Below are 13,587 nucleotides of genomic sequence, written 5' to 3' on the forward strand. Positions count from 1 at the left end.
CCTCTCCGTCGCTATGGTCGCTCGGAGCTGTGACGCGTGGCCTCAGTCCTGCAGGCCCGGCGTTTCTCTTCCAGCCAATTACACGCACTTCATTTCCTAAACAGCTGCGTAAGCCAGCAACGGTCTCCTCCTATATCAGCCTGTGCTCAACCGAGCCGAGGTGTCACATTAAAAATACAACATTGCCTAGGGTAGCCAATAAAAAAGGTAAGGCACTTGCTTTTAAGAAAATACAAATTAGAAATATATATATATATATTTTTTAAATGCTTATTTAAAACAGACAAAACATGATGCTGCGGGGAGCCACCCTGGTTCTCTGATGAAGTACAGCCGGGTGGTCGAAATGTCTTATTTTTAAATGACAAAGTCAATTTGTGTTCTCTTAAGAGCGAGTTTCTCACCTTTTTTTTTTTTAGCCCCCACCACTCCTATATCTGATCTGAAAAATCAACAAAATGTTTGCTCACAGAACACAGGGCAGGGGTGCACAACTCCGGTCCTGGAGGGCCGATCTGCCTGCTGGTTTTTGCTCCAACCGATTGCCATTTCTTACAGCTCTATAAACTATGCTGCTTCACTCCTGTACATGAGCACAGTGAAATCTCGGATAAACTGGCAGTCCGTGGCTGTAGCTGGTGCTTATACACATGTCAGATCAAGATATGATTGGGCCAATTCAATAAATGTTGGGAAATGTTGGCACAAAATCCTGAAATGGATCAGCCCTTGTTGTGCACCCCTGACACGGGGGACAGTCTGTAGCAGGACAAAAAAAAAACAAACAGAGAACAGGGCGATTCTTACACAAAGAATCAGTTGCCATGAAATCCTGAAACAGGACAACTCTTGTGGCGTGCTACTGGTTTACGGTGACGAAACCTCTCTTTAGCCCTTTATGAACAGGAGTAAGGTGACCACAGCCTCTGACTACAGGGGATATCTCCCAGTCCCTATCCAAACCCCCCTGTGATAGTTGGCAACGCATTCGGACTCTAGTGTTAATCAGTTTAACCTCCAAGTTGAACTATGCGGTTGTTCCCTGCACTTGGACCGGTACTTCTCTCTAGGGGTTTCGTCATACTTGTTCCTGGTTATGTTTATACACTTCGTACGTCGCTCTGGATAAGAGCGTCTGCCAAATGCCTGCAATGTAATGTAATGTAATACTCAATCTCGGACTTAATAATTGATCGGGCTGCACAAATCTCTGTGAGGATTGCTAGAGCTCACAAAAAAAAAAAAAACAGAAAAAATTGCATCTGTACATTTTTAAAATTCTGCTTCGGGTGATTTCATATTCAAATGTAGGCTGCCGCACTGGCTAGCGGAAATGTGAACGCACCACCCGGCCAAACTGATTCTATCATCAGTATAGGGGCGACATAGCGACATAGCTCCGGAGGTAAGACCGATTGTCTGGCAGTCGGAGGGTTTCCGGTTCAAACCCCGCCCTGGGCGTGTCGAAGTGTCCTTGAGCAAGACACCTAACCCCTAACCCCTAACTGCTCTGGCGAATGAGAGGCATCAATTGTAAAGCGCTTTGGATAAAAGCGCTATATAAACGCAGTCCATTTACCATTTACCATCATGCATGGAGTCCGCTAAGAATCCTAGTCACGGCACAACAGCAGCAGCCGATTGGTTGAGATCTTCGCGCGCAGCAAGGGATCGTTTCACTTTCCCCAACCTTCTGCCGCTGTCTCCGACACCGCGAGAGGGGGGCAGACCTCCTGCAGGCACTCGCCAGGCTCGAGATCCTCGCGGAACTCTCCGGTGGTTTTTTACTTCATCGGCTTACGAAAGGAGCGCAGCCCGCGCCGTCTCCGTGGAGACCGACGTCACGGAAACACCGCTGCGTGGGGCAACCCCTGCGTGTGGCTCAGCACCGCCCATTTAACAGAACAACCAGAATATCAGCATAACCCCGTAAGTAAGAGTACTGTTTGAGTACTGTTTATTTGCCTTTTTTATTTATTTATTATTTTTTCTCTTAAATTTCTTGATTAAATCACTCTGAGTGAACCACAGTACTACGTGAAATAGAACAGAGTGAGACCCAGGGGTTCTAAAGATTACCCCGGCCGCTCAACTCTTCTATCCCTATGATTGAAATGTCTGCCTCTCAAAAATGTAACACAATGGTTTCATTTTATGCATAGGGACTGCCGATGAAAACTAGCCTTTTGGCTAACTTGGGTACATTTACATTTGTTTAAATGTTGATCAATGTACATTGTCCCTTTTCAAATAAAGTGAATGAATAGGCATGACCATCACAGATACTGGCTCTGGGCGTGCCACCTCATGAATATTAATGACCTGTGATACAGCACTGGAAACTCCTGTGACCAATCAGAACTTACTGTAGTGAGGACGCAGAGAGGATAGAACGAACACAGGGGGTGACCATCTGGTTTTACTATGTGATCTGTAATGACGCCCTGGTCTTTACAATATATCTATGTCTGTTGTCTCAGGGGTGGAGTGTGATCCTAACATGGTGTGAGGGGAACAGAAATGCATCAGTCTTTCTGTACCCATGAGGTTCAAGCAAGCGCAAACACTCATTTACAGTGACAAACTGACTTAAACAGTGATGAACTCAGCTAAACTGAATAAAATCATGTATGGATCTCCCTGCTGTGACACTTCCTGTGTTATGAGAAAGGAGTTGTGGTCCCTCCTCTGTCAGTTACCCTCTCTGCTTCATCCCTGTCTGTGGTCCCTCCTCTGTCAGTTACCCTCTCTGCTTCATCCCTGTCTGTGGTCCCTCCTCTGTCAGTTACCCTCTCTGCTTCATCCCTGTCTGTGGTCCCTCCTCTGTCAGTTACCCTCTCTGCTTCATCCCTGTCTGTGGTCCCTCCTCTGTCAGTTACCCTCTCTGCTTCATCCCTGTCTGTGGTCCCTCCTCTGTCAGTTACCCTCTCTGCTTCATCCCTGTCTGTGGTCCCTCCTCTGTCAGTTACCCTCTCTGCTTCATCCCTGTCTGTGGTCCCTCCTCTGTCAGTTACCCTCTCTGCTTCATCCCTGTCTGTGGTCCCTCCTCTGTCAGTTACCCTCTCTGCTTCATCCCTGTCTGTGGTCCCTCCTCTGTCAGTTACCCTCTCTGCTTCATCCCTGTCTGTGGTCCCTCCTCTGTCAGTTACCCTCTCTGCTTCATCCCTGTCTGTGGTCCCTCCTCTGTCAGTTACCCTCTCTGCTTCATCCCTGTCTGTGGTCCCTCCTCTGTCAGTTACCCTCTCTGCTTCATCCCTGTCTGTGGTCCCTCCTCTGTCAGTTACCCTCTCTGCTTCATCCCTGTCTGTGGTCCCTCCTCTGTCAGTTACCCTCTCTGCTTCATCCCTGTCTGTGGTCCCTCCTCTGTCAGTTACCCTCTCTGCTTCATCCCTGTCTGTGGTCCCTCCTCTGTCAGTTACCCTCTCTGCTTCATCCCTGTGAAAGGGTGGGACTGTCCACTCTCCATTAAAAAGTTAAATATTACAGTCCCTAGCAGTGGTGTAGTCACATGCTGAGGATTCAGCTTCAGGGCTGAGCAACATACTGCAGCAGTGATGCTGAATGCAATAATGACCAGCGCCACCATGTGGTGTATTTCCTTTCTCTCCGCTTACTTATTTAATTACATCTGATGCAGCAGTAGACATCCAGACTTCAGAGGCCACGTGAAAAACATCACCACTGATATCTACTGGGCGTTGTTAAGACAACCAATCAGCAGCAAGGTCATACGGCCTCAGTGTGATCATGTGATGTGTTTTTTGCCAATCACATGGTAGCTGCCATTTTATGTGGCCTTTGAAGGTTTGGGTATTTACTACCACATCAGGCATAATTATAGAAAAAAAAAGATGAAAATAAAGACAACACACAACATGGTGGCGGGTGATCGTTACTGCATTCGGTAATTATGTTTGGAGTACTATGTTGGAGTGGTCCTTCTGGGGGACAGGACAGAGGGAGGAGGATCTGAGAAATGTGATTGACGTGTGTCACTTGCAGTCTCGTTATACGACACACAATATTCCCAGTTACCGTTGTTGACATATGCATTTATGAGTAGTTTATGAAGTGCTTATGAAGGTGTTTATAAGAGAGTCGCATAACTCTTATGAAAGCCCATTCATGGAAGTGTGACCCACTGTTTTGCGGGTGAATGTAAACCAGCGGAACGAACAACCCTGCAGTCCTACCTGAACACCTGAACACCTACCTGAACACAGCTCGGTGGCTCTGTTCCACCTCCTCTCCGTTTATAACGCAGGAGAACAGGCCGAAGGACTCCGCACCTGCAGGAGGAAAGCGGAGAGGACTGGCCTGATGATGTCACACAGGGGCGTGGTGCAGCGGTGAGTCACCGTACCATAGAACTCGTTATTCAACACTCCTGTAGTCACAGTGAGAATAATAATCTATCAGCCTCCAGGCCAGCGGTCGCGTCAACACAGGATTCCGCGTTTTTTGTGCAGGGGGAGAAAAAAAAAAAAGATCAGCCATGGCAGCTACCATGGCAGCTGTTCCACAGTCACCGGTGACTGCTCACAAACCCCCCTCTCTCCTCCTCGGCTCGGCTCGGCTCGGCTCATCTCTCTCTCTCTCTCTCTCTCTCTCTCTCTCTCTCGTTCCCACACAACCCACCCACCCCACCCTTGACTCCCTGTCTCAAAGACAGACTGACTCGCAGAACCGTTGTAGGCATACCAGCCTCCAGCTAGTTACTGTACAGGAAGCTCCTGCCTCTACCCTTCTGCTCCTCAAACGCTGGTTTAGGAAAACGGTTCTCAAATCTTCACACGTTTCCTGCCGAGCGCTGAGGTGACTTCTCGTATGAAAGGTGCTTTCGGTGGATGGAAGTGCCTGTTCTTCAGAACAGTGCCTTACAATAGCAGCACAACAGCAAACCCCGCTACCTCCATATTACTAATACAAATTTGACGTCAACGGTAGGTCTAAACGTCCTTTTCGCGTTTTAATCGAGTAACACGCGTCTTAATGACTTTCGTTTTTGGCCTTTTGCGAATGGGATTTGTTTGTTAAAGTTTTTTTTTTTTTTTAAATCGATTTGAACTGGAAAAAAAAATTCATTTGAATTTTTGAAAAAAAAAAAAACAAAAAACAAAAACAAACATTTTTTTTCAATGATTACGCGCACGGCGCACCCGGCCTCGCCTGACGGCACACCCCGGTTTGGGGAACTTCTACGCTCTAAAATACATTACAGGCATTTAGCAGACGCTCTTATCCAGAGCAACTTACATAGCATTTTTTTTTACATAGCATTTTACATTGTATCCATTTATACAGCTGGATATATACTGAAGCAATTCCGGTTAAGTACCTTGCTCAAGGGTACAGCAGCAGTGTCCTTACCCGGGAATCGAACCTGCGACCTTTCGGTTACAAGCCCAGTTCCTTACCCACTGTGCTACACTCCGTCCGAAATAAACCGTTGCGTCATCTGAACTGCTCCGTAGACACCCCGACGGGGGCGATGGATCGCCCGCGTGTCGGTGCCCGTCTTGAGACCGGTACGCGCCCGTCTACCGCTTCCTCCTGACCGCCGCTCTGAGAGACCGCCGTGACTGGACGCCAGGCCTTCCTGGCAGGGACGGGCCCCTGCCGTCAGCCTGCATCGCAGGCCAGGAAGCGGAGGCACCGGGCACAAGTCCCATCTGCTCTCCCGTGAGCCTGATTGGATGACCTCTAGGGAGGTACGACCAAGCAGCCGAACACTGCTCGGATTTCGGCAGAAGCTCGCTTCGCGTGAAAGGCCCCATTTGAAACGCCACAGAACGCCACGATGCTACAGATCGCAATAGAGGCACTAGGAAACGGTGCTACAAAGCGAAGCGACGAATACCGCTTGACGTTTGCATGCTAACATTGCGAAAGAAGTGGCTGTGACTGTGTCACCAGTACGCAGTTCACCGCCCAACCCCCGAACCCTGTATTTACAGATTTCTTGCCTTCTCTCACTACCCCAGTTAATTCTAAAATAACTAACAGAGTAGATATCTTCGCGAGGCTGCCCGTGCGTCTGCCAGTGTCCTCGTGCAGTCACAGGGAAGGTTTTCCGCGCAGCTTGTGCGTTCATGGTGTGAATCGCGGTGGTCATTTCTCGGAGCACCGCTTTTTAACACCTGTTTTTCCGAGCCAGGCTCGGAACGGAGTGTAGCACAGCGGGTAAGGAACTGGGGCTTGTAACCGAAAGGTCGCAGGTTCGATTCCCGGGTAGGACACTGCCGTTGTACCCTTGAGCAAGGTACTTAACCGGAATTGCTTCAGTATATATCCAGCTGTATAAATGGATACAATGTAAAAAGTTGTGTAAGTCGCTCTGGATAAGAGCGTCTGCTAAATACCTGTAATGTAATGTAATGTAATGGAACGCCAGACGTGCGTGCGCTCAGGCCAACGAGTCACAAACTCCCCCATCGATTTGGGGAAAGCACGGACTGGTGTGCACTCTCTTCCACGCGCTCTCTTCTGAAACGTGCGCTAAGGTTGGACAGGTGTAGGGTCGGAGGAGGACCAGGACGCGTAGCTTGTGTGTACTGCGGGCGTCCAAAGGGGGCTTGCTGAGGCACAGTGAGACCTGGATATCCCCAGCAATTAAAATCCCTCCCGTTCCCCACGGCCCGTTACCCAGCACTCTGGGGCGACAGTAGCTCAGGAGGCAAGAGCGGTTGTCTGGCGGTCGGAGGGTTGCCGGTTCGATCCCCCGCCCTGGGCGTGTCGAAGTGTCCCTGAGCAAGACACCCAACCCCTAATTGCTCCCAACGAGCTGATTGGTACCTGGCATTGGCAGCCTTTCACCGTTGGTGTGTGTGTGTGTGAATGGGTGAATGAGAGGCATCAACTGTAAAGCGCTTTGGATAAAAGCGCTACATAAATGCAGTCGTTTACCATTTAGCACTGTGTAGGCCTGTCGGCCACAGTCAAAACTCAAACGTCTTCATTAAATCAATAACTAGCATGAATGTGTAAATGCAATGCTATACGCAGTCACACACACACACACACACAGTTGACAAAACAACACACTGAGAAGTTCGCCTCCATCTTGAATGGGGACGGCTCTTTCCAACCGCGATTTTCGGCAGAGGTTATAAATATTCAGCACATTCAAAATTCTGACATATTACATATTCTGCCTCGTCACTCCTCATCGAACCGCTTCCGGCAAGACAGGAGCAGGAATTACGGGTTGGCGCAAATACAGACATATATATTCTTCACTGAAAAACGCACACAACCGCGAGACGGCATTAGCGTTAGCAAATGTTGCCATGCCGACGACGACAGGCGATAACGAAAGAACGACTGAGCGCTCGTTCGTGTGGAAAGGGGAGTGAAGGATGACGACCGCAGCAGGTCACGGGGCCAGAACGGCTTTCACACCTCAGTGTCCACAAACACCCCCACCCCTCCAGGGTGGGGGGCGAGAGTTCACCTCTGGTGCCAGGGACCCCCTCTGATAACGCCAGGTGGGGGACAGAGACAGGCAGCCTTTCTAACACAAGTATCTGAAATATACATGTATGTAATTCATACAGTATGTAATTCATACACAATACAGGTCGCCTGCTTCGATTTTGTGTACTGTTAATTTGCGTGTGCCACCCACAGGGCAACAGACTACACCATTTATGGATACACTTATTTTGGAGGCGTTCTGTATTTTGTGAGACGATACATATCTTCGTGTATTTTTTGCCCATCCCTAAAAGTTAAGAGCTTTTCACAGAATCTCAGGGTACACCGTACGGACGGGACCCAACACCTTCACCTCAACGAGCCGACGCAACCACAGATAGCAGGCGGAGGCTCCACGGCCTCCACCCGTCCCACCTTAAGCCCCGCTAAGGCTGCTTTCTATTACGGGGATTAATGACCGAGCCGATTTGTCCCAGTCTGTGTCAACAAGGACCAATCCTTCATTTATGAACTTGTGACGCTCTAACTACCTTTTCAACTTTGAAAAGGAACACAAATATAGCCATATAGTTTTCTGACCTGTGATAAATGTACATGAAATGAAAATTTTTTTTTGGGCATGGTCCACAAGTCTTTAACCACATACTGTGTTGTATTCATGCAACGTTTCTTAAGCATTCTTCGACAGCACTGACATCTCAAAGTCACTGAAACAAAGAACTATTCAAATACATTTGTGGATTCAATATATTAGGTCAAATAAATAGAAACAAATGTAGTTCTCGTCTTCCCAACGTAAACCTGAACTTCGTTTTAAAACAATAAGTACGGCAGACGGAACTTACTGGAAGAACGCGAGCGAGCGTTCATGAAGATGTTGAGGAACCTTCGCGAAAACGGCAGGTCGGCCTCGGGGCTGGAGTCCTCCGACGGGTGGGCGGGAACCCGCCTCGCCTTCCTCCGGCTCCCCCCTTCCTCCTCCCGCTCCTCCTCCTCCTCCTCGTCCACAGCCGACTCGTAGGGGGAGGAGACGCAGTTGTCGTAGACGGTGGCCGAGTCGCTGTCGTCGCTGTAGCCTCGGTAGCACTGCCGCAGGCTGACCAGCTCCAGCTGGGCGTGCTCGTCCACCACCAGGGTGTACTTGACCGAGTCGTAGGAGAGGCCGCTGGCCTCCGAGCCCGCCGAAGTCCGCGGGGCCCCCAGGGGGCCCCCGTCGTGCGCTGCGTCCGGGTCGGGGTCAGGGGCGGGGGCGTACGCCTCGCCCTCCTCGCCGATGGAGCGGCGTGTCCGGTCGGGGAGGGGCCGGTAAGGAGGGAGCCCCTCGGGGTCCGAGCCGACGGACGCGCGGCCCCCGTCCCCGGTCCGCGAGGCCAGGGGGGGGTCCCGCCGCACGGGCGTCAGGTAGATCTCCTCGGTGGGCTCCAGCCGCACGTCCGCGGGGTGGTAGCGGATGCGCTCGCGGTGCCCCTCCCCCGGGGGCGGGGCTTGGGTGTAGGGGGGCGGGCCCTGAGTCTGCGGGGGCGGGGCTCGGGCCTGAGCGGGCCCGTCCCGCGTCTTTGAGCCCTTCTGGCACGAGGGGTCCATGGAGGTGCCCCTGTCTTTGGTCTGGGCCCCCACGCCATGCTGGACCTTGTCCTCGTCGCTCAGACACACGTGGGCTGGCGTGAGCTCCCCTGTCACGCACACACGCACACGCATGTGCATGCACACAGACAAACACATAAAGACAGATTATTAGTTAGGCGGCAAAGACCATAAAGGTGAGGATCATATGGAAAAATCTCATATTAACAGTACACATAACGTGCTGAACAGACCAGACAGGCTTTTAGTTTTCACTTTCTGATTAACTGAAGCTTCTTCTGCACCATAAAGTACACGTTATGGAAAAAAATTAAAACAGGAAACACACAAGGTTTCCTGTTTTAGATTATAGAAAACAGGGTTTTTTTTTCAAATTAAAAGCTTTATTTCAAATAAATGATACCCAAATCTATATGGCAGATAAACTGAATAAAAGGTAGACACTCCCTTTTAAGGAAATATATTTTTACTTTATTCATAAAGTATAATAAATAGACTAAGTAATAAAGCTAATAAATAATAAAGTTCACTCATTTCTTACAAGCAAGCGTTGCACCTTTCATTCAATCTGTATCAGACTGGTTTTAAAAGATTTTTTATTTTATTTTTTAAAATAAAAATATATTTTAAATGCCACTTCTCTCCTACAGTGGGCGATAAGCATTAGAAACCCGGGTTGTCACAGGATTAATGCTAATGCTAGGGGTTAATGCTAATTGAAAACAGGTGCTGCTGCGCTAGCTCATCGCCGGCTGCTCACACTTCAGTCACTGACACTAATAGCAGAGCCGAGGAGAACAGAACAAAATGGAGCAAACGGTGACGCTGGCAGTCCCAGTGCCCAGGTCTAACAGAGCCTAAAGCCCAGGCGTAGAAGCAGAAGTACTGCTTTAGGCTGCTCGACGGTGACTCGTGTGAGCGGGTGACTCGTGTGAGGCGGTGACTCGTGAGGCGGTGACTTGTATGAGCGGGTGACTCGTGTGAGTCAGTGACTCGTGTGAGTCGGTGACTCGTGTGACCCGGTGACTCGTGTGAGCGGGTGACTCGTGTGAGTCGGTGACTCGGGTGACTCGTGTGAGTCGGTGACTCGTGTGAGCGGGTGACTCGTGTGAGCGGGTGACTCGTGTGAGTCGGTGACTCGTGTGAGCGGGTGACTCGTGTGAGCCGGTGACTTGTGTGAGCGGGTGACTCGTGTGAATCGGTGACTCGTGTGAGCGGGTGACTCGTGTGAGTCGGTGACTCGTGTGAGCGGGTGACTCGTGTGAGCGGGTGACTCGTGTGAGTCGGTGACTCGTGTGAGCGGGTGACTTGTGTGAGCCGGTGACTCGTGTGAGTCGGTGACTCGTGTGAGCGGGTGACTCGTGTGAGTGGCTGACTCGTATGAGCAGGTGACTCGTGTGAGTCGGTGACTCGTGTGAGTCGGTGACTCGTGTGAGCCGGTGACTCGTGTGAGCCGGTGACTCGTGTGAATCGGTGACTCGTGTGAGCGGGTGACTCGTGTGAGTCGGTGACTCGTGTGAGCGGGTGACTCGTGTGAGCCGGTGACTTGTGTGAGCGGGTAACTCGTGTGAATCGGTGACTCGTGTGAGCGGGTGACTCGTGTGAGTCGGTGACTCGTGTGAGCGGGTGACTCGTGTGAGCGGGTGACTCGTGTGAGTCGGTGACTCGTGTGAGCGGGTGACTCGTGTGAGCGGGTGACTCGTGTGAGTCGGTGACTCGTGTGAGCGGGTGACTCGTGTGAGCCGGTGACTCGTGTGAGCCGGTGACTCGTGTGAGCGGGTGACTCGTGTGAGCGGGTGACTCGTGTGAGTCGGTGACTCGTGTGAGCGGGTGACTCGTGTGAGCCGGTGACTCGTGTTAGCGGGTGACTCGTGTGAGCCTGTGACTCGTGTGAGCGGGTGACTCGTGTGAGCGGGTGACTCGTGTGAGCGGGTGACTCGTGTTAGCGGGTGACTCGTGTGAGCGGGTGACTCGTGTGTGCGGGTGACTCGTGTGAGTGGGTGACTCGTGTGAGCAGGTGACTCGTGTGTGCGGGTGACTCGTGTGTGCGGGTGACTCGTGTGAGTGGGTGACTCGTGTGTGCGGGTGACTCGTGTGAGTGGGTGACTCGTGTGAGTCGGTGACTCGTGTGAGCGGGTGACTCATGTGAGCCTGTGACTCGTGTTAGCGGGTGACTCGTGTGAGGCGGTGACTCGTGTGACTCATGTGAGCCTGTGACTCGTGTTAGCGGGTGACTCGTGTGAGTCGGTGACTCGTGTGAGCGGGTGACTCATGTGAGCCTGTGACTCGTGTTAGCGGGTGACTCGTGTGAGGCGGTGACTCGTGTGACTCATGTGAGCCTGTGACTCGTGTTAGCGGGTGACTCATGTGAGGCGGTGACTCGTGTGACTCATGTGAGGCAGTGACTCGTGTGAGCCGGTGACTCGTGTGACTCATGTGAGGCGGTGACTCGTGTGACTCATGTGAGCCTGTGACTCGTGTTAGCGGGTGACTCATGTGAGGCGGTGTGAGGCGGTGACTCGTGTGACTCGTGTGAGGCGGTGACTCGTGTGACTCGTGTGAGCCGGTGACTCGTGTGACTCGTGTGATTCGGTGACTCGTGTGAGCGGGTGACTCGTGTGAGTCGGTGACTCGTGTGAGCGGGTGACTCATGTTAGCGGGTGACTCACGCATACAGTGTCTTCCTGCAGCGCAGGCTGGGGTCAGAAAAGGGCCGGCCCGTGGCATAAACACTCTATGCGGTTGTTTAGGGCCACAACCGCTAGGGGGGGCCACACAATGCAATGTTTATCTGAGGTAAATAACATTATTTTCGTAATTACGTTATTCATCCCCTAACCTCACCTGTTTTAAGAGGCGAGGAAGAACAGGAGACCTTCTCCTGCCAGCTGTACTTCTTACCAAAGGAGTTGTTGTTCAACGTGTCCTGTGATTCAATTAGGAGAGAGGGGGAGAGAGGGGGAGAGAGAGAGAGGGGGACTCAACAAAGCTTTTATTCTGAGCAACCAAAGCCCTTTGTCTGTGACAAGAAGCCTACATTTAAAGGGAACATGGACCATTTCTCAATGTTCATACCACACACATCGCAAATACACACAGGTACAAACACATCCAAGCAACACACACACGTGCACACACACACACATACACACACACACACACACAGTATGTGTACAATGTGCATAAACACACATGTACACACCAATACACAAACATACAAACACACATGTACAACGAGCGTTCACACAAATATACACACTTGCAAACAAACAAATGTGTATACAATCACAGATATAGTATTGTGTATATACACACACGCCTGCGCGTCCACTAACACTTACATACGGATGCACACACACACAAATACACACACACACCCTGCGCTGCTACAGAGAGGGGATTGTTTAAAAGTGCAGAAGGCTGATCAGCATTGGGGCCAACTGCTCCCCCTTCCCCCCCCCCCCCCCCCCCCACATCACCCTGGCCTCCCACACATCTCTGTCCCCTTCTTATTAGCATTAAATAATCAGTTTCCTTCCAAAAAAATTTCAAATTTCATCAGCAAACTATCAAGGATCAGTTTCACGTGTAAAACACTTTTGCGTGTTTAAATGAAGAAACACAATAACCATGGTACACTTGCAGGAGCTTTACTCTTCATGTGTGTCCATTCAAACATGAAGACGTGCACGAAACCACAATGCCCAACAGACAACACAAGGCAGCGTGTTGTCTGTTGGACAGAGTGGTTTCATACATGTCAACTTACATATATTACCAAGTGTTTTTTTTCTGGCAATGGTTAAAGCTGTGGTGTATCAAAAAAAAAACACCTAAGGAACGAGGCCAGCTGTATGAATGTTATTCTTTACAGTACATTGCAGTAAAACTTTCATTTTTGTACTGTATCATCTTCATTCTATTCTGCGACACATAGAGATCAAAGCCACGTTTGATCTTGGATGGGGAAACTGGCTTCTCTGAGGCTCCAACACCCACGATGAGCTTAGCCAGAGCAACACTGCTGATACGCATCATCAGTGCTTTCCCCCAAGAAGGCTGTGCTTCTGTGGCTCTGGTTTTTCTGCCTGGTATAACATTTACCATCTGCCTGCCCTGAGCGTCCTATAATGCTTAAGCTGTCACTGAAACTGGCACCTTAAAAGCTCTGCTCTTAAAAGGCTGCCGACGGCGATAGCTTCCGAGAAGCATCGCGCAGATCGATGAAGACGGATTCGTCCGACCGCCAGGGAGAAGCAAGCAGGCCGGCCGGACCCGCTGGCAGCTGGCGGCGGCGGTGGTGACGAGCAACGCCATCTTCCCCCGCCCCCCCCGCTCCAGCCCAACCGCTGACTCACTTCCACTTCCAGCAAGGACAGCTGGCTGAGGTTGGGGTCCGTTGCCACGGCAACCGCAACCGCATCCGCTGACGCTGACGGAGTGCGGGGCGGGGATGCGGCTGTGACGCGGACGCAGCGGACGAGACGGGGCTGGACCGTGCGTTCCGTGCACGTGTGCTTGTGTGTGTGTGTGTGTGTGAGTGTGTGAGTGTGTGTGTGTGTGTGT

At 50.9% G+C, this 13,587-nt stretch overlaps 1 protein-coding gene across 1 annotated transcript in view; it reads right to left on the reverse strand.

Annotated features, from left to right (window-relative positions):
* The window catches only part of LOC118215059 (C-Jun-amino-terminal kinase-interacting protein 1-like), a 60,378-nt gene that overhangs the window by 10,119 nt on the left and 36,672 nt on the right, over positions 1-13,587 (reverse strand). The window contains exons 4-6 of the mRNA XM_035395468.1: positions 11,866-11,947; positions 8,283-9,110; positions 4,214-4,289 (exon numbers count right to left, since the gene is read on the reverse strand). Coding sequence (XP_035251359.1) covers positions 4,214-4,289; positions 8,283-9,110; positions 11,866-11,947 — 986 coding nt within the window. The remainder of the gene's footprint in view (positions 1-4,213; positions 4,290-8,282; positions 9,111-11,865; positions 11,948-13,587) is intronic.

The sequence above is a fragment of the Anguilla anguilla genome, chromosome 16, assembly GCF_013347855.1.
Source record: "Anguilla anguilla isolate fAngAng1 chromosome 16, fAngAng1.pri, whole genome shotgun sequence".
Taxonomy (NCBI): domain Eukaryota; kingdom Metazoa; phylum Chordata; class Actinopteri; order Anguilliformes; family Anguillidae; genus Anguilla; species Anguilla anguilla.